General features: G+C 40.9%; 1 protein-coding gene across 12 annotated transcripts in view; it reads left to right on the forward strand.

The window, feature by feature from the left end:
- The window catches only part of FYN (FYN proto-oncogene, Src family tyrosine kinase), a 114,921-nt gene that overhangs the window by 79,637 nt on the left and 14,629 nt on the right, over positions 1-20,655 (forward strand). For all 12 annotated transcript variants that reach the window (XM_082216783.1, XM_082216790.1, XM_082216789.1 and 9 more), the window contains 5 exons: positions 11,188-11,445; positions 12,400-12,496; positions 15,615-15,713; positions 17,142-17,245; positions 18,081-18,230. In XM_082216783.1, coding sequence (XP_082072909.1) covers positions 11,199-11,445; positions 12,400-12,496; positions 15,615-15,713; positions 17,142-17,245; positions 18,081-18,230 — 697 coding nt within the window. In that variant the 5' untranslated portion in view covers positions 11,188-11,198. The remainder of the gene's footprint in view (positions 1-11,187; positions 11,446-12,399; positions 12,497-15,614; positions 15,714-17,141; positions 17,246-18,080; positions 18,231-20,655) is intronic.

The following is a 20,655-nucleotide window of genomic DNA, read 5'->3' on the forward strand; positions in this document are numbered from 1 at the left end:
TCTTTTAGACCTCTCAGGTGTATATATTTTGCTGCAGGTGTTGAAACAGGCATCTACTTCTGAGGGAAAGAAGTTCCCCTGTGACACTATGGCACTTATCAGCTGGTTTTTGTAGGTAATTAAGTTTAAAACAGTTTTAAAAAACAAAACCTTCAGTTCAATTAATTGTGGGCATCTTTCTAATCTGACTGATGAGTTAGTTGACCAAATGGTGAAAGCATGATCTGAACACATGTATTCTAAGTTATACACCCCATATAAGTGAATGGAAAAGCCAAATCGCACAAGTGCTCTGCTAGTACTATGTACTCCTCATTACTAATTGTTCTATCACTCCTGCTTGTACCTACATCAGCTCCTCCTCCTCCTCTGCTCTCTTAACCGATGCATAGAGCAAAGGGGATTGCTGTTCCCTAACACAAGCACTTGATGGATGCTTGTCATGATGGCCCCAGATAACATTTTCCCAAAGAAAGTCCTATCCTGGATCTGCTATATGCCCCATGGAAATGACTGTTGACTGTTTAGAAGGGCACTTAAAGCCTTATTTTTACCAGGCATTTGCAATTTTTCGGGTTTTGTATTTTGTCTCTCACTTGTTTTATTGTAGTCTATTCTGAAATGATAATGCATCATTGATTTGCTTTTGTTTATAATCTGTTGTAAGCTACTTTGGTAACTAAGAGTGGCATATAAATGTAAATAGTTAAGAGTTAGTGGTAAGAAATCATATGGAGCAGCTATATTTTTCACAGAGAAGTAATGAGACTGCACAGAGAGGCTCACAGTGTCATTTCCTCCTCGTTCTTAGTATCTTCATGGGGGGGAAACGTGGTGGGGAAAGTGACCAAGATAATCCCTTCCTTTTAAAGAGTACAAAAAGCTTTAAACTTTTGTGAAAGCGGTGTGAAAGGGTACAAAGGTGTGTCTTTTGGATCTTCCATTAAACTTTCCTTTTTAGTGCACAATAAATATGATTGGGCAAATCAAAGTGAGCTTCTAAAACTAAGGGCATAACTTAATAACAGTATGAATTTGAAAAAAATAGTAATACATCTTTACAATTTATATATTTCTGCTTCAAAGAAGAGTATGCCTCCACTCTTTAAAAATAAAACAGACCTACTTCTTAGCTTATACTAATTAGTGCTCCATGGTATAAAGGTTACATAAGTTCTTTTTATAAAATATAAATAGATTTCTGGGGAAATGACAGAATCTGCCTGTCTTGCAGATGGATTTCAGTGATACTTGCTTAAACAAGTTTGCTGAAATTACTCTCCTTCCAACTGAACACTGCTCTTTTCCTTGACTGAAACTGGTACAAGCAAAGAGAATGGAAAAAGAATTCACTATTAACAAAACAAAACAAAAAAAGGAGGCCCTAACACTCATAGAATTATCTGGCAATGAAACTCTGTTCAAAATGGGAAGAGTTGGCAAAGTGGCCTTTTGTTGGGACCTTGGAGGTGAGCCTCCTTCTCTTTCATTTCCTGCATTGGAGAGTTTTTGATTACGCCTGCTCAAACAGCCACTTTGTGCTAATGTGTTTTCTTGTGGATTTGCCAGGTGACCCCCTGACTCATGGGCACCCTGCCAGTTCCACCACAGCGACTGTTCCTTAAACAAGCACAGCAAGTGAAGTCAGTTTTTGCTACTGCTGTCCAGATGGAACACTGACTTTCCTGTTCCTTTTCAGCTAGTGGTGAATATATCCTAAGGTTGTTTTTGGTGGGTTGTTGTTGTTTTTTAAAGTACCTCAATGGTTCTCAGAATGCCAAAAGAAAGAAGATGGCTTTTGATGATGGTCTGCAAGATAATTCTTCTTCTTCTTCTTGATTACTGCATCGCCCAAAATACTAGTGGATTTTCATCCCGTGGAGTGCTCTACTTTGGTTTCTTCAGTTTCCTTCCATCAGCTTCTTTCTGTGAGGCTTATCTGCACATATAAAATGAAAGATAGCTCATAAGCTACAGCATTTGTTCTGGAGAGGGGCAGTTTTGTTAACAGGAAAAGGTGATCATGGGGGTTTATTTCTAGTGTGTGTCCTTCTCCCCACCCCACCACCACCAGAGCAAAGGCAACACATCCATAATTATAACATTGCTGTTGTCTTTATTGGCTGTAAACATCAGTGCCAATTGGGGGCTGAATCAATGCTGTGAAATGGCACAATATAATCATAAATTTGTTCCATGTAACATAGATATGGAAAGTAGCAACTGAGAGAAGCAGAAAAGAAAACAAGAAAGGGCATACTTAACATGGTACAGTAGATAAGTCATCTTTTTGTTGTCTGTGTTCCTCCTTGACAAATGCCAGGAAATTGTCTCCTGTGGGCAACAAGGACGTCTTTACATGTGCCATTTCTATAGCAGGCAGAGGTGAGTAGCAGCTGTCCTGGAATAAGCATGCTATAAGCAGAAACTACAATGGACTCCAAAGCTGAGCTGTGTGCATATAACTGACCAAAGGCTCCTCTCAGCTGCATGTTCAGGTCAAGAGAGCTGGAGAGTACCATGTGAGACTGACTTCATATACATCTCTCAGCCATTTTGCTCTTGGGGTGCTAGGTCATTAAGACAGAAAGAAGAAACAGGCAAATGATCTGTGAGGCGTACAGTGCCATTTCTCTTACATACTAGGTCTGGGCGATATATCGCTATATCACCCAGGACCAGTATGAGGCGCCGGTACAGCTTGTTCCTCCCTCTGCATCTTTAAAATGCTCGACTGAGGAGTGTGCAGCTGTCCTTACCTCAGCCAAGCAGTTAAAGGAGCTCCCAGCCCAGGGCTGGCTCCTGTGAGCCAGCAGCGGAGTGGGGGCTCTGTGAAACTGCTCAGCTGAAGGGAGCGCGGTTCGTGGTTGCCCACTCACCTGTGAGCAGGAGGAGCACTTGGGCTTTCTCAGCTGGGAAGGAGGAACAACCTTCCCGATTCCTAGCTGAATTGTGCAAACAAGCTGCGTTGTCCCAGCCCATGAGCGCCTGGCTGAAAGTGCCTCAGTTCCCGAGGTAACAAGAGAGTTACAAAATAGCATTTAAAAAAAAAAATAAAAAAATCCTAGTGTTAGTATGAAAAACGTTGAAATAAAAATTTGTTTATCACTGAAGAAAGAGAGAATTAAAAGTATTGGGTAATAGGTCCTAATTAAAGCAGGGCCTATCCCTTCCCTGTAAAGAAATCTGGCATTAGCAACACAGATGTTATACTACTGGCATAATTAAGCAGGCATACCTCCCACTTGGCACATTATGTTCTTGCTTGGTTCTGGATCACACCTTACACTTTGGCAAGTCACTTAATTTCTGCCTCATTTTCCCATCTCTATGCAGCAGAAAAGACCACATGACTTTCAGATCAGCATTCCTTTGTGAAGGACATTTCTCCTTCCTCTTCTCACTTTTCTTTTTTATTTCCATCATGGAAAATAAGGAGGAAACACCACAATATTGCCTGGAATGTTGTTTGCTGTTATACCTGTCTGGACTTCGTCAAATATTAGTGATTTTGGATGCTTCTTCCCACTGGGTCAAGGAATAAAATACTTTGCATTAAAAATGGAATGAGGTCCCTGTGAATAGAAGGCAGAATTGACATGAATTTATCTTTCTGTCACATTCCACTCGGATGCCTCTCTACATTCTGGGCTAAGCAGAAAATGATAGGAATATATATATATTAAGAGTACACTCTGATTTAAAGGCATGATGAAGCAGGCAAGGCACTTATTCATCCAAGAGGAGTCAAAAGCCTGCAATACCTATCTCACTTTGTTTTCTCTGTGACTCATTTTTTATTAGAGAATTGGAGGGAGAGGGGGATGATCCTACAGAAAGCAGGATGTGCAGACAATGGAATTGGAAATCTTATTTGGGATAAACTGCTCAGAATGTTTTAAAATATTGAACTAAAAAAGGATGTCTGATGCTAAGGGAATTGTGCCTTTTAAAATTATAACAGTGTGAGGAAATGATTTAGTCTGGGTAAAATAGTGAAGGCAGATAATTACCACTATAGTACTGCTGCTCTGGTTAGACTTGGAGCTCTGTGCAGATTTAAAAAAAATCAAAAAGTAAAGATTTTTTAAAAAACACTTTAGAGGTCCATTTATTAATTCCCCTGTATTGGTCACCAGGCAGGTCAATGGCTTGTGTCTGAGTGCTCAAAGCCTTTCTTATGCAAGTTGTCTCTGCCTCACTATTTCCATCTCTAAAATGGATAACAATTATCTACATACTTGGCTCCTTGAGCACATAACGAAGAAGTGTGACTCAACCTATTTTTAAGGTTTTTGCTCACTTTTGCCATTTAATTCTTTAATGTGTTTTGCGTTGTAGTTGAATGTGACTTAATGCGTAGTCGGCAACTGGGTATACCTGTCCAGTGTTCTGCTCTGCATTGCATTTGGAGTTCTAGTTTTGTGTTTCTAACTATGTTGTCTTTGTTAGGGGCTGTGCTGTGTGAATGGAGCTGCTCAGTAGCTGGAGAGTTATGAACATATGTAACAGCTGACAGTATAATTTACATGAACAGAATGTTTTATGTGGGCATTTCCTTTAGGTGACTGCTTTCACAACATTGCACAGATTACAGGAGGTGAGGTGGGTGCCTGGAAAGATTTGAGTATCACCTCCTTTGGGGGGCACCAGTACCCAATGAAAACAGCACAGTGTTTAGCATTGTAGCAAGGATTCTGCCTAAGTTGGACTCTGTGTATTTGGCAGCTCTTGTCTATTCCATGCAAAACTGATGTCCACAGTGAGTGGGAGGAAAGCAAGGGCAAGAGTTTACAAAAAATTATTTAACGGGTTCTAGCCTGTTTAGCAAGATCAAAAGAGTCTAATAAATTGTTTTTCCCCTTCTGAACCATTCTGCTTACACAAGTTCCAAAATCAAAGCTGTATTTTTAATATTTTTATCTGTTATACACCTGCCATATTGTACACAACAACCCAAGTTCATGAAGGAGTGCAAGGATTTGAATAAAAGACACTGTATAAGCAACAGAATTACCGTCCCTTTAAGGAGGTAACTATATGAGATTAAACTTCCATCCCCTAACTGAACCCGTGCCAATTACCCTGTCACTCTCCTTCCCAGTTGACACACAACTTAATACATCTAGATGACTTTACATGGAGACTTCAATGTGGTCGTCATTCTGGAGTCCTTCAGGCTGCTCACAGATTGCAGCCTTGGTCTTCAACCCGCAAGCATCAGGTTCACAACAACCAACTATTACTTATCCATAGCTCTTCCTTGAGGGCTGTCATACAATCCTGTTCTCTTGTTAGCAAACCACTTTCAGCTCTTTGCCCCAGTATTATCTGTTCCTGGGTTGAATCTTCATTACCCTGTCCTACCTTGGTCTGGTAGTTGCATCAAGGCTATCCAAAAACACAGAGGAGAAGCTGAGGTCAAGCACAGTGATGCAAGCCAAGCATGGATGTGGTCCAATAGCAGGGACATGAGACAAAGCCAAAATTAAGCAGTCCAAAAGTAGGCAAAATTTCAAAAGCAAGGGCTTAGCAGCGGTCAGTCAGTGTAGGAGGCAGGAACAAGAAGTCAGGCTGAACAGAGTTAAGGGACTGTGCTTTTCACAACTGGGAAGCTCACAGTAAGGGCTAATATAGCCTGTCTTTCCATCCCCCCACCTAATCGCAGTTGCTGCTGTTTAGGGGTATTTAGAGAGCTCTTCCATTTTTGAGGAGTACCCTTCCTCATAAGGAGTCTCAGGGTTCATGAGACGGGATCCTGCATGTTCCCCAAAGTCAATGGAAGGTTCAGTCCATCCTCCAAGGTGCTTGTGTCCAGTTCAGGGCTACATATGACAGACCTTTCAGATGCCTGCCTCTTAAGTCCAGCTCACTGTGGCCCCTTCCTAAATCCCACCCCTCCTTCAGCTCCAAGAGCTGCTCTACCCACCCAATACAAAACCTGGCCCTCCATGCAGTCACTAAAATTTGGGTGAAATTCCATCCTCTTACTGACTTATGAGTCAATAAGACGTGGTAGAATGTCCACTAATGGACAAATTAAAACTGACCACTCTTTTGATGACTGAGTCTCAATACAGCCAACAACCATTTTACGTGCGTTCAATGTGTGCTTGACACATAGCCACAAACATGTGCACGTCACCACAAACCCAGAGGTGACTAGAAAAGGTGCAAAAGTGGCCCTAAAAGAATGCAGAAAGGGCAAAAACAGTGTAAAAGCAGCGCCTAGCAATCCCATAAGCCTTTGCAAGTGCAATCTCAGGAGCCCTTGCACTGACTGTTGAGTCCTGTGGAGAGTTGGAGTTTAGACAGGGCAGTTTGCAAGGAGTAATTGTGGTGGAATTTGGTTTTTTCAAGGGGTTTTCAAGGGTTTTCAGAGGTTTAGAGGGTGTTTGTAGGCTTTTTCAATGGTGTTCCTGATATACGCAATTTCACTTAAATGTGTAGTGCCTCAGAATGTAACCCCAGCATAAAATGGTTGTTGCCTGTATAAAGCCAGAAACCTCTCCAAGCAAAGCGCACCCCCCCCCCCCATGCTAGACTGCAGTGACAATTTAACTGACACTTTTCTGTCTGCTATTCTACCTTCAATACAACATACTCCTCTAGCTTCCAGCAGGAACATGTCAGTTAAATGATCATCTTGTTTCAAATGACGTAAGATATGTCTAATAAAGTTTACATCAACAGTACAAAGCTTCTCAACGGCTGCGATAGCTCAGTCAGTAGAGCATGAGACTCTCAACCTCATGGTCATGGGTTTGAGCCCCACGTTGGGCAAAAGACCTGCACTGCAGGGGGGTTGGACTAGGTGACTCTCATGGTTCCTCACAGAATTAGATGAGTCATTGATCCTAACTATCCATCCCTTCCACAGATATTCATTGTATATTCATGCATAAGGATGACACTTGTGGCGTAATTTTGTGCATGTTTTCTCTAAATCAAGCCCCACTGCGGGGCTTACTCATGGGATTCAGCCTTGTAGTGACTCTTATACATAACACCTCAGAAGTAAGCCCTATCGAGTTTAATGGAGCCCATGTAAGGATGTATAGCAGGTTCCCCGCTTCTGGAGTATAGTGTTGCAACTTCACTAACACATTGGTGAGTGTAGAATTGTTGATACTGTGCAATTGAACTTTTGAAAGGTAAATTTGTGCTCTATCACTTGAAGTTTCATTATTCCTGTAAACTTTGTTTAGCTTTCTTTAGAAAATTCCTAATACTGCTTTGGGAAAGTGGATCAAGATTAAACTGCTAAAATTATGGTAATGGTAGTGGCAAACTTTGAAACGGTCCTATGACCCAGCAATCCAAACATTTGAGGAAGAAATATATCATCCATTAGAACCATATTAAAATCTTGTTTACCGCTTGTGGTGTTGAACATAAATCTCCAAGGGGTCTGGCACAAATAGTTTCCAGATTTTGTTGAATGATGTCATCACCGCTTGTCCTGAGCATGCATGTTTTCAGCTCTACCAAACCATGAATGCCTCCATTCAGCTCAGGTTTGAATTTGAGATGCTTTGTGATAACAGCGGAAATTAGATTCTTGCCCTCTAGTTGTTCAGAGCTGTGGTGCTACTACTGAATGGAGGATGTATTTAAAAATATCTACAAAAACCCTGGAGTCCTTTTGAATCAAGTCCAGCAATGTGCTTGTACTTCCTCCTGAAACTTAACTAGGCGACTAATGATATCATCCATAGCTAGTGTCTTCAAGAAGGAATAGACAGCTTTTCAAAGTCTTGGCTTGAAAAGAAACGTGTAGGTTACACCCTCTGTCACATCTCACACAGTCCTGCAATCAAGCAGCTTTTATACGTGCACTGCCCAGGCACTGGAGCCAAGCTGAAGAGGACAATAGAAAGGGAAATGACCTCTCCATCAAACTTTTCTGCCTGCTCCTCCCCACCTCTCACAAAGAAATACATGCCAGCAAAGAGAGAGAGAGAGAGGAGAAACTGACTAAAATATATTCATTAAAATATGTTGCACTGATGTCACTATTACCTCTTATAAAAATCTGTTTCGTTTGGGTCTCTCTTTTTTACAGTTTGGAAGGCCTGTGTACCTATTCATTGCTGGCCTAGTTTTCTGTTACTTGTTTAGTTGGCCTGCATTTCTTGAATAGCTGCTTTATTCCTTTTTCTTTCTTCCCTTTTTTTTCTTTTTGGCACCTCAAAGTTAATAATTCACTTTTTTGTTGGCTCAGCATGTGAATAATACATTTAGGGCCATATCCTCCCCTTCCTATGTAATAAAGTATATCCTTGCTCAATTCAGATTGTGAAAGTGCTCAGATATCTACAGTGGTGCCTCGCAAGACGAAATTAATTCGTTCCGCAAGTTTTTTCTTCTTGCGAGTTTTTCGTCTTGCGAAGCACGGTTTCCCATAGGAATGCATTGAAAATCAATTAATGTGTTCCTATGGAAACTGCTTGCCAGGCTGGCGGTGCGGAGAAGGGCTTTTCTCCCCACCGCAAGCCTTCAGGACAGGTATGGGAACAGAGGGGAAGGGGCACAGCGCTTCTCCTCTGTTCCCGGGGCTTGCAGTGGGAGGAGGGTTTTTCCTCCCCACCGCCAACATTCAGAACAGCATTCTGAATGTTGGCGGTGGGAAGGAAAACCCTCCTCCCACCGCAAGTCTTCAGGACAGCCATCCGAAGGCTGGCGCGGGGAGAAGGGCTTTCCGCCCCACCGCCAGCCTTCGGAGCAGCCTTCCGAAGGCTGGCTCGGGGAGAAGGGCTTTTCTCCCCACCGCCAGCCTTCGGAGGAGCCTTCCGAAGGCTGGCACGGGGAGAAGGGCTTTCCGCCCCACCCCCAGCCTTTGGAGGAGGTCCGAGGACAGTGGGGAAGATGCGCTGCGCTTCCCCGCTGTCCCGGAGATTTCCCTATGGGCTTTCGTCTTGCGAAGGAAGCCCATAGGGAAATTCGTTTTGCGAAGCGCCTCCAAAATGGAAAACCCTTTCGTCTAGCGGGTTTTCCGTCTTGCGAGGCGTTCGTCTTGCGGGGCACCACTGTATAAAGCACTATTAAATAGAGATGGGGGCTAAACCCAGTGGAAGAGAAATTCCACATAAATTCATATGCACAAATGTGGATGCAGAAGTTTTTTTGTTTCATTTGTTTTATTTTGGGATTCTGATCTCCAAAGCATATTCTGCCCTTTTCAATATGTGCAGTTTGAAATCACAGTGTGCCGCTACTCTCCAATCCTGTGTGGAGGCCTCTAGGAGCCAGTGTGATATAATTGGCCCCTGGAGATGCTTAGAGCACCCACCTGGCAAGGCTGTATGTTGTATGACACAAAATTTGTCCCCATTAGAATCATCTGGTGGGGTTGCATGGGGAGGGATAGAGGGTTAAACCCACACCACACCATTTTTTCCCATATGGCTCTTACATATGACTGGTATTTTCAGTTTTTTATATATATAATTTTTTGATTGAATTTTATAAATATTTTTTTGACAAAACATCCATCTTACATATAATACAGTGGTGCCTCGCAAGACGAAAATAATTCGTTCCGCAAGTCTTTTCATCTTGCGATGTTTTCCGTCTTGCGAAGCATGGTCCGTCGCAACTGCGCCTCTTCAAGCAGCTTTAAGAAAAAAGCGCAAGAAGGGAAATTCGTCTAGCGAAGCAACGCAAAACCGAAAAACCCTTTCGTCTAGCGAGTTTTTCGTCTTGCGAGGCATTCGTCTTGCGGGGCACCACTGTATATAAAGACCGCTTGGCCATCTTGGCCTGAGACTTCCCTCCTCCTCAACTAATGGTTTTCCTAATTATGCTCTGATACTGCATTTTGTTGTTGTTGTTGTTGTTGTTACCCTTAAATCCAAATCTTAAATACAACATTTAAGCATCATATTGGCAATAATTGATATATCTAACCATACAAAACTTCTTGTAGCCCTACTAACGATGTCAGTTGTTTACAACTGTCTCTCAAATACAATGTAAATTTATTTCAGTCTTTCAAAAAGGTCTGGTCCTGCTGGTTCTGAATTTTCCCGGTTAGTTTCACCAACTTGGCATAGTCCATTAACTTCATCTGCCACTCTTCTTTTGTTGGGATCTCTTCCATGAGTGGTATATTCTGAATCATGCTGTGTGTGGAAAGTGAAGCAGTGTAAACTCTGAATGCAGCATGTATATGTATATAAGAACTATACGTGCAATAAACCAGTAGCTGTCTCCGAAGTAACAGCCTCTAGCATAAAAGTGCAACTATCTCAGAAATGGCTGCCAGCTCCTTGGCTATATTGAGGGTGAGCAGCTGCCATAGCCGTCCCAAAGTGTAGTGGAGAATAGGTGGATAGAGGTGTGGAGCAGAAAGACTATTGGAGGAGCCATGGGATCCATCTCTCTCCAGAGAATCTTACCGGAGGATGGTCAGAACCTTGAGCTGACACTTGGTGTGGGGTTAGGGTTTGCCCAGGTCAGGCAGCTAGAGCATGAGTAAATCTCTTGTCAAAGCAAATACAACAGACAGAAGAGCTTGGTGGCCTTTTCTACTTGCAGCTTGCTCAATGTTGGGGAATTTTTGTATTGGGGTGGGAGAAGTTGAGACTATAGAATCAGAAACCAAATGCTCAGTGGTTCATGAGCAATATTTTCCAAAGTGGTAATATGAAGTGACTTCAGAAAGGATGTGAGATGACTTCAGAAAGCCAACACAACTTTAACGTCAATACTTTAACAGGAGAACTACAGAAGAGATACCTATGAGATCAGTTAACAAGAGACTAAAATCATTGGGTGCAAAGATGCTTTTCATGAATTATAGGAGACTTTATCCTGTGTTGGTCCATAGTCTGTCTTTTTGCTGTTCGCATCACAGCAAACAAAGGACTGGCATAAGCCATGTTTGAATCACACTTTAGAAATGCAAAAGGGGGGACATTGCCTTGTAAAGGAAACTTCTTTATTGCCCAACCATGTTTTTCAGTTGGAGCACAAACACCAAATGGAAGGTTCAAGAAGTTGCTTTCTAGACATGTCCCAGAAAAGAGATATGTTGCCTTTAGCTGCTTGAAACTGATGTATCCCAAAAACAATTCTGCATTTGCTGATTGGTAGAATTAACTGTTTATGTGCCATATCATGTTGGTAAAGTATATCAGACATCAAAATGAAACCAGTTTTTGTTTGTTTGTTTGTTTACTGCAGGATTTTAGATAATGGGCTGTGTGCAATGTAAGGATAAAGAAGCAACAAAACTGACAGACGAGAGGGATGGCAGTTTAAACCAGAGTTCAGGTTATCGCTATGGGACAGATCCCACCCCTCAACATTACCCAAACTTTGGTGTGACTTCGATTCCAAACTACAACAACTTCCCCACAGCCGGTGGACAGGGGCTGACCGTCTTCGGTGGTGTAAATTCCTCATCACATACAGGCACACTGCGAACAAGAGGAGGCACAGGTATATTGTTTAGAATAACTTTATCTTTTTCAGAGCATATTAGGTTTCTTCAGTACAAAAAACAAAAACAAAAAATCAGTCTTTTTTTTAGGATCATTTGCATTCTTGCAACACCCACCTCTGATTTGAAGACATGAAATTATTCTTGCTCATGTAGGACACAATTCACAATATAATAATAATTCACAATGTAAGCAGAGCACAGAAATGGAGGCCTGCACAAAGTCAGATATGACTTTGGGTATAATATATTCTCTGTCTCCATTCCCCCTTCACTGTCTCACACAGTGCACACAGAGCCCCCTCATGCTGCTCATTCTCAGCACTCACGTATATACACTTCTTGCACTCGTAATTTACATGCTGCTCTCATACTTATGCAACATTCATACTTGCAGTCTGTAACAGGTGACCTTGTGATTCACATTGCCTACTGCTGTTTGTGCTGAACTCTTTTCCACAGAGTACATGGAAGCCAGAGCTCTTACAGGCAATAGCTACACTGATTTCAAAGTCTCTAACCTATCTTTACCTCATTTAAATAAATAATAAAGTTTTGTTGAGTGCACGTGCAATCCAGTAGCATGATGGTTGAGAGACTGAGATGTGAATTCCCTCGTTCAGATATCACCTGTATGACCCATGAACTCAACAGGTGGCCTTTGGAAAGCCACTGCTATCTCTTCCTTAGACACACACACGCCTTATCTGCAGTGCAGGAATAACGATAGTCCTCTGTCTTGCACAGGTTTTTTTTTGGGGGGGGGTTGCAAGGATAATACTTCGTGAAGTAAGTGGAACAAAAAACATTTTTTAAACCAAATTCTCTCTCTCTGTGTGTGTGTGTGTGTGTGTGTGTGTGTGTATTAAAAGGCAGAATTTGTTGTCTATCTATTTTCCCCTACCCCTATTATGCAGTAGCAAATTTGTAAACTGCCGTTTTATGTCTCTTAGGTGTAACTCTTTTTGTGGCTCTGTATGATTATGAAGCAAGAACAGAAGATGATTTAAGTTTTCATAAAGGAGAAAAATTTCAGATACTTAACAGCTCGTAAGTTTTATGTTACCACATGACTTTATTAATATTTGTTGAGTGATTTGTACCTTCAGCAGCACTCCCAAAAGATGTACAGGGATGGCTTTAAAGGGGATTAAGACAATTTCATGGAGGATAAAGATACTAAAGGCGACTAACCATGATGGTTGTGTACATCATCCACTCCTGGAGGCAGAATAACTCCTAATACAGTCATACCTTGGTTTTCGAACAGCTTAGTTCTGAAAGCTGCTAACCTGGAAGTGACTGTTCTGGTTTGTGAACTATATTTGGAAGTCAAACGTCTGACGGGGCTTCCATGGCTTCTGATTGGCTGTAGGAGCTTCCTGCAGCGAATCAGAAGCTCCGCTTCGGTTTCCGAACATTTTGGAAGTTGAACGGACTTCTGGAACGGATTCCGTTTGACTTCCAAGGTATGACTGTACCAGTTTCTGGGAATCACAAGTGGCAAGAATGCTGCTGCTCTCATGTCCTGCTTGTGAGCTTCCTGTAAGCATCTGCTTGGCTACTGAAAGAGCAGGAAATTGGACTAGAGAGGGGCCTTTGCTGATTCAGCTGGAGCTCTTATGTGAAATCGTCACACTCAGAGCAACTTCTGCTCCTGGTGCAAGTGGACATGAGAGGCACAGCTTCAGGTGCTGTAAGCTAAACAGCTGGAGGAAGAGACGCAGGATACTTGAGACAGTCCTGCTCTCACTTGACCGAAACCCTTGGCTTATTGGCTTCCACCCACTCACACAAGGATCCACTGTGTCCTACCTTTCATGATCGCAGCTAAATACTGAATTGGATTTTAGTCCTTGAATCTGAAAGATGGAATAAATTAATTAGCAATGGAAATATGACCTTTTAGAAGTCAGTGCTTATACTGATGCAACTTGCAGAATGTTTATTTCAGACCATGCTTGTACATTGCTCTGGTTTGGATAAGTTTTTAAAACAACACATTTAAACTATAAACAATATTAAGAGCATTATGAGGTTGTGACCATCTCCATGGATTTTTGTAGCAGCAGAACATAGAACCAAGTAAATTTTTGCAGTCATTGCACAAACTGTCACCAAATATCTTTGGTCTGCATGACCAGTAGGAAATAACTATGGTAAACCATGATAAGCCATGTTTATTTCTAACTGTAGTTTACTGTGATGTGCAAACCAAAGGCATAATAATAATAATAAAAATAATAATAATAATAATAATAATAATTTATTTCTACCCCACCCATCTGGTTGGATTTCCCCAGCCACTCTGGGCTGCTTTCAACAGAACATTAAAAACAGAAGAAAACTTCAAACACTAAAATCTTCCCTAAACAGGGCTGCCTTCAGATGTCTTCTAAAAGTCAGATAGTTGTTTATTTCTGTGACATCTAATGGGAGGGCGTTCCACAGGGCAGGAGTGAAAAGGCCCTCTGCCTGGCTCCCTGTAACCTCACTTCTTGCAGTGAGGGAACCACCAGAAGGCCCTTGGCGCTGGACCTCAGTGTCTGGGCTGAGCGATGGGGATGTTTAGTTATAGTATTTAGTTATAGTTTTCAATTTATTGCAAATAAATCATTGTGATGTCTGGAAGAGTGAAGTAAAAAGAGGAGATAATTTCAAGGAATACTTCATTATTCTGCCTACCTGAACAGCTTTTATGCACATGAAAGCACAGTCACTTGGGCTATGATTTATAAATGAAAGCACCCTTTTCTTTTAAATTGGCAGTGAAAAAAGCTGACAAAATATTTACATTATACACTTTATGCTTCAAAATGCTCCTGCTGCAAGCCTAAGAAAGTAATGCTTGAATAATAAACAAATCCATTACAAATTCTTAACTGCAATGGGTGAGTTTGAGGTGCTCTGCTGTCAAGAATCTTGGGCAAAGCAAAGAGAGAGAGAGAGTGATTAGGCATTCTGCTCTAGTGTAAATGCTACCTGCAAAGAGGATGAGTATGGATGTGCTTACTTAGCTCTTCCCCTACCCCATCGCTGTCTCCATCCCCCGTCCACAAGTTGGAGGGAGAAGTGTGAGGTGGGAAGCTGCCTCCTACTTGTGGAGACTCCCCACCTTAGATAATCATATTCCAGATTGTGGAGAGTGAGAGAGATAGCAATGCAGGAGCAGAGCTTAGCATGCTTGTCCCTGCTCTCATATAGACTTTATACCAACCAATACACTGAACACATCATTGCTTTCATAAACATACTGGAAAAATTGCCCCAATATCATTTTTCATGCCACAGAATTTTTAGACTCCCATTTACTCTGCATCCAGGGCACTCCTTACCACTGGTATGGCAAGGGGGGTACACACAAAATTAACCATAATCCACACCTATCCTCTAACTGTCCTGTCATGGTTTTCCCTGAAATACCACATTTTGATGCGTTTGTCCCTCCGATACCAGCTTTATCCAAGTTACGGGAGAGGGAGACTTGGTGCTTTAAGCCGGTAAAGTGTACACAGCCTCTTTCTCACATTCCTGTTCCGGAGTCCTGCCCACACACATGCCTCTAAAGCAGGGGTGGGAAGCCTGTGCCTCTCCTGATGGTGCTGGACTATAACTCCCGCCATCCCTGACCAGTCAGTGACCATGCTGACTGGGGCAGATGCGACAGAATCTGGAGGAGGCACGGGTCCCCCATCCCTGTTCTAAACCCTCTTACAATTCACCTCAGGGGGCTTCCATTAGGGAAAGTCCCTGGTGTAGATGCATATACTTTAGCGCTTCTGAAGCTGCTCATACTGGCACATTCATTAACAGAGAGGCAAACTGTACAAAATGCGGCAATCCGAAACAATCCCTTTCTCTATTTTGCTTGGAGAAGCCCCTATTAAACGACACCAGCCACAGTATTTATGGGTGTGATAAAATACCTCCATCTAGTGGAATTTCTAGGCAGCGGTAGCAAAATAAAAACCAATAAATAGTTTCAATACACATTTGACTCTTCTGTCACTTTTCTGACTCTTTCTGTCCTGTTCCTTTAATTATCTCTTTTTATGCATAATGAACTCCGTAATGAAGGGTGTCAAATTAAGTCTATAACAGTTTATGGTAAGTAGCTTTGAATTCAGAGTGGGAATTCTCTTACTGTTTTTCTCCTCTTGTTTTTCAGGGAAGGAGACTGGTGGGAAGCCCGTTCTTTAACTACAGGAGAAACTGGATACATTCCCAGTAATTATGTGGCTCCAGTCGACTCCATCCAAGCAGAGGAGTATGCTTTTTTAATTTTATGGAAACTGTTTAAAGCTGTGCTTAAAGAAAGTGCAAAAGATTTTGTGTGTGATTGATTGGGGTGATTTTCAAATTTCACATTGGTTTCCTTCTTCAGCTCAGTGATAAATAATTGGGTAAATTAGTGGAAGGGAGGAAACTAAACTCATTCTCATTAGGTCAAAGTAGGAGCACCCGGAATTTCTTGGCCTGAGTGTCCTTCATGTTGCAGTTGGTATGTCAGTACAGAAGACAAATTGTATAAATTTTGCACATGCCAATTCACTAGAGATAAATGCGTTAATAATTGCAAGCTGAACAAACTTTTTATAATTGTGACTACAGTATTTAAATGTAAATTCTATGGGAAATTTTTGCTGCATTTTCAGTACTGTGCAAGGTCCATTGAAGTTGAAAATTTTAATCTTAAACATGCATATTTATTCAATGGTTTCTAGATCTGCCAGCATAAGTGGTTCGGTTTGGAAACTATTCTGAATGCACATTAAATAGCTGTATCCTTCTGTTCTGCATTGTGCATTTCAAATAAATGTCAGGAGTCAGGTCTTGGCAGTTGTCACCACAGGTACAAGTTGTTCAAATTTGCATGAGTCACACATCATGCTAAGCCAAACCATGGCTTTGTGTGAACGCATGAGTGTACAGCCTCCCAGAGAAATTAATAACTTTACTCTCTCTCAAAATATATTTAAAAAATTACAAAATGTCCAGTAGCGCCTTAGAGACCAACTAAGTTCATTCTGGGTATAAGCTTCCGTGTGCATGCACACTTCTCCCTGGTCATTCTGCTTCTGCACTGCACAGAGTTAAGACATGGCTTGGCTTAGCATGTCGTCTGAAGTCAGCTCATGGTTTAGCTTTTTCAGAGAAACTATGAGTCATAAGCCATAGAGCAAACCTTGATCCCTGGTTCAGACCACCAGATAAGCCAGGCCATGACTTAGTACAGCGCAAAAGCAAAACCATCAGAGAGGATCAAAGTGGCCATGAACTCTTCTCAGAGAGCCCGCTTCAGACTAAACCGGGGGTAGGCAACCTTCAGCCTGCTAGATGTTACTGAACTACAATTCCCATAAGCTCTAGCAAACGTGGATAATGGCTAGGAGATAGGAGTTGTAGTTTGGCAACATCTGGAGGATCATAAGTTCCCCGCATCTCCATTATATCACGGTTTGACTTTTCATGAGGTGAACCGTACTTTTGACTGCTATTGCAGTTGTCCTTTTCCATCTTCTGCTTCCAGAAGAGTCCTGTACCATTTACTATCCATAACAAGTTTCCAGATTGTATTTTCAGGGCACAAGATCCTCACAAATCACCCTTAAATAACCTCCTGTTTGTACAAATTAAATAATATTTCTCAGCCTTCTATTTAAAATGAAATTTTCTTTCTTGGTGTTTTTGGTAGATGGTACTTTGGCAAACTTGGACGAAAGGATGCTGAGAGGCAGCTGCTAACATTTGGAAATCCTCGAGGAACTTTCCTGATTCGTGAGAGTGAAACCACCAAAGGTAGTATGGCCAGTATTTTAATTGTTAAGTAAACCGGGGGGGGGGGTGCTTACAAAGCGATGAGCCGATAACAAGTGGGACCTAATCTATCATACATACATTGATTTTTTGTTTGTATGACCTATGAGTGTCAGTGTTGAGTTTACCAGTATTTGGTATTGAATAATCATCATTTCTAGTTCATTACTTCTGTAGTGCCTTGCCTAAGTATAGAAAACCAACTGCAGGGTTATGGGGTAACTTCTCCAACTTCTGCTGCATGCTTGTGGAATTTTGCAAAGCTCAGAAAAAGAAATTTATATTCGACACAATAAATAGCAAACCACTGTTTGCAATTGGTTAAGAATTTGATCAAGTGTATCAATATAATATATATTTAAAAGAAGGGGAGGATGGAGGTTGAAGATGAAGGGATCCTGTGCACAGAGATAGCATTTATAGTATGATTTCCTTTTAGTCATCACTTAAAGCATGCCCTAGACATGAGTTTTAAACTGTGATGCAATTCAAAACAATCAAGCAATTCTTTATTTTTTTTAAAAAAAAAACCTATACAGGTGTTATAATTGTTGTTCAGAGCTGACTACAATATGGAGGTATCACTTATCTTAAAATACTGAAAGTTGTAGCTGTAAATTTGTATATCCAGCAAGGTCTTCTTTTGGCATACATTATATATGATGCCTTAATTATGCCTTTTATAATTACAGTGAATGGTCTTTTTTTTCTTTGGACTGTAATATGTTATCAAAAGAATTTAAATTACTTTTAGTTTGAATTAAGACTATTTCCTTTACTTCTGATTATATGTAGCTTTTAAAAACTTGTTTAATAGGTGCCTATTCATTGTCTATTCGTGACTGGGATGATATGAAAGGAGATCATGTCAAACATTATAAAATTCGCAAACTTGACAATGGAGGATATTACATTACAACCAGGGCACAATTTGAAACTCTTCAACAGCTTGTTCAGCATTATTCAGGTAATTTTGCAGATAAATGTTTGGTATATATTCTCAGTTCCTATAAGGTATCAATAGTGTATATAGAACTTTTTTCTGTATAATACATTAAAGAATTATTCATTCATTCATTCAATAATTTTGATATTATTCACCATGAGGTACCAGAGCAGGTTGCAACAATAGAATATACAATTATAAAAACAGATACAATTGCAAAACACATTAAACTGTTCCAAATGTAACACAGCAATATCTGATGAGAGCAAATAAACAGTTTCCTTTTAAAAAACCAAGAAAATAAAAGCAGCTTTGCACTACATAAGCAATGTTCTTCATTAATTGCACTGCTAGAGTACAAAACCACAAAGAAACTATTGGGAACATTGACTGGATAATTCTTGCTAGCTATGTAGCGTATCAGTAATTTTTCTTTCTTTGATGCTATCCAATGTTGTGCAACCAGACTTCTGCTTGTACAAAAGGACTTCACTTTCCTTTCCCCCATCCTGCATCCCCCTAAGTGCCCCCCAAATCATTTTTAAAGGCAGCTCCATATAATTTATTACAGTAATCCAAACAAGAGGTTGCCAGAGTGTGGATAACTGTAGTAAGGCTGTTTCCGTCCAGGTAGTACTGCACATTATAGTTAACATGCATGTTTTATTACATTGATTTCCATATATTGTAATAATCCATACTTTGTAGCACAGCTGTGAAATAATTAGAAATGCATGTCTGTATAATTTGCTTAATCATTTAAAATAGTTTCCTCGTACTTTTATGTTGTGTATGTTGTTCCAAATGCGCTCGCGCACACGCACACACATTTCTATAAATATTCTGCAAAGTTCTTATATTCAAGATGTTTCCTACCATTATTTTAAAGTAAATTTATTCATAACTATATTTAAAATTGCTTATTCTAGTCTAGGATATCATAACTATAATGGTGCCTAAGATTGTTCAATCTTTAAAATGTTTCATAAACTGTAGGGGGAGGGGAATCATTTTGGGATTATTGCTGCATCATTTTATTTCTGTTTGTAATATTACTCAGAGCTTCTCTGAAAAGAAAATCTGACCTTCGATTTCTGCTTGGTCTAAGGTTATGCTAACTAGAGGAGTGCTGACAATTTATGCTTCAACTATTTCTTAATATTAATCCTACGGCTAATTCTCATACATTGACTCCCTGTTTTGCATTGCACCAAAGCCCTCGATCTTGCTTCTAAGATCTATTTATTCTATCCCTATACGCATTCAAATACTTCTAATATTCTAATACTTTGTGGTTTCTAGTCTCAGCTCTTCTATTGGTGTAGTGCTGGAAATGTTATATTTGACAGATTTTTGCCATTGGTAGGAAAATATGTGGCTGCAAAGACATTGGCTTCAGCCTAGAAATTTGAGTGGCTGTTTCAAACTGATGTGTGATGGCTGGTGAGATAGAATGGAGAGCAGTAAATTGCCATCACTGAACAGAAACTGAGAGGGTGAGATGTCTGGGGTAGCCAGTTTTGTTTTGTTTTTTAAGTACAGGGCTTCTTAAACTTTTAATACCTGTGTAGAAGAAGGAATTTCAGCAGATACAGATGGTCATGCAAGCCACATCTATTGAAATTCCTTCTTCTATCCTGGGAAGCTGCTTAAACTTAAAGGTGGGCCTGTTTGAGGGTATTTGAAGCAGGGAGAAGCTTCTCCCTGTGGTGTGCAGGTGTGCTGCTGATGAATGGTCAGCATCTCTCTATTTGGGTGTGATCAGTTACATTTGCCAGCAGTGTATCGGCATGGGTGCTGCATGGGTGCCACTGCCTGTCTCTGCTGTCCACTCATAAGGGCGCAGGCCTCCCCTCCCTGTCAGTGGCAGCCATTTTTTGCTTTCTACTCCACCTCACCAGCCACTGCCAGATATGGCTGTCAGCTCTTTTCCTCTACAGCTCCTAGCTATGTGTTCTGTCCCAGTACTCCTTCCTCTTTTAGACTACCTACCCCCCCCCCGGCCTTCTGCTATGAAGGTCACAAACAAACGAAATTCACAAACAAACAAAAAACCTCTGCCTCAAGCTATGGTTTTGTTTCCATTGGGAACATAATTGGCCATGTTGCAAATTCTGATAGTGTTAGGAAAGCAGTTTTGAAAATTCTTGTGCCTAGATTTGAGCTAGCTCATAAACAAGTTGCAAGATCCTCCACACATATTCTGGCACTACACCACCCTGAATTGTCTATTAATTGGTTTCCCCTAGCTCTTTCACCCCATCCACCATTTCTCCCTTTTCTTCTCCTTACCTGCAAAGGTTTGCTGCATCTGCTCCATGTTTATTTCAGAAAACCCCATTTAAAAGATTTACAAACTCTAGGTCAGGCTCCTGTGTATTATGATAGAGGTATAACATGTACCTATCAGTTCCAAAGAACAAACTTGATTGTATTAATAGCCCTT

This window comes from Podarcis vaucheri (genome assembly GCF_965113315.1).
Source record: "Podarcis vaucheri genome assembly, chromosome: 3".
Lineage (NCBI taxonomy): Eukaryota > Metazoa > Chordata > Lepidosauria > Squamata > Lacertidae > Podarcis > Podarcis vaucheri.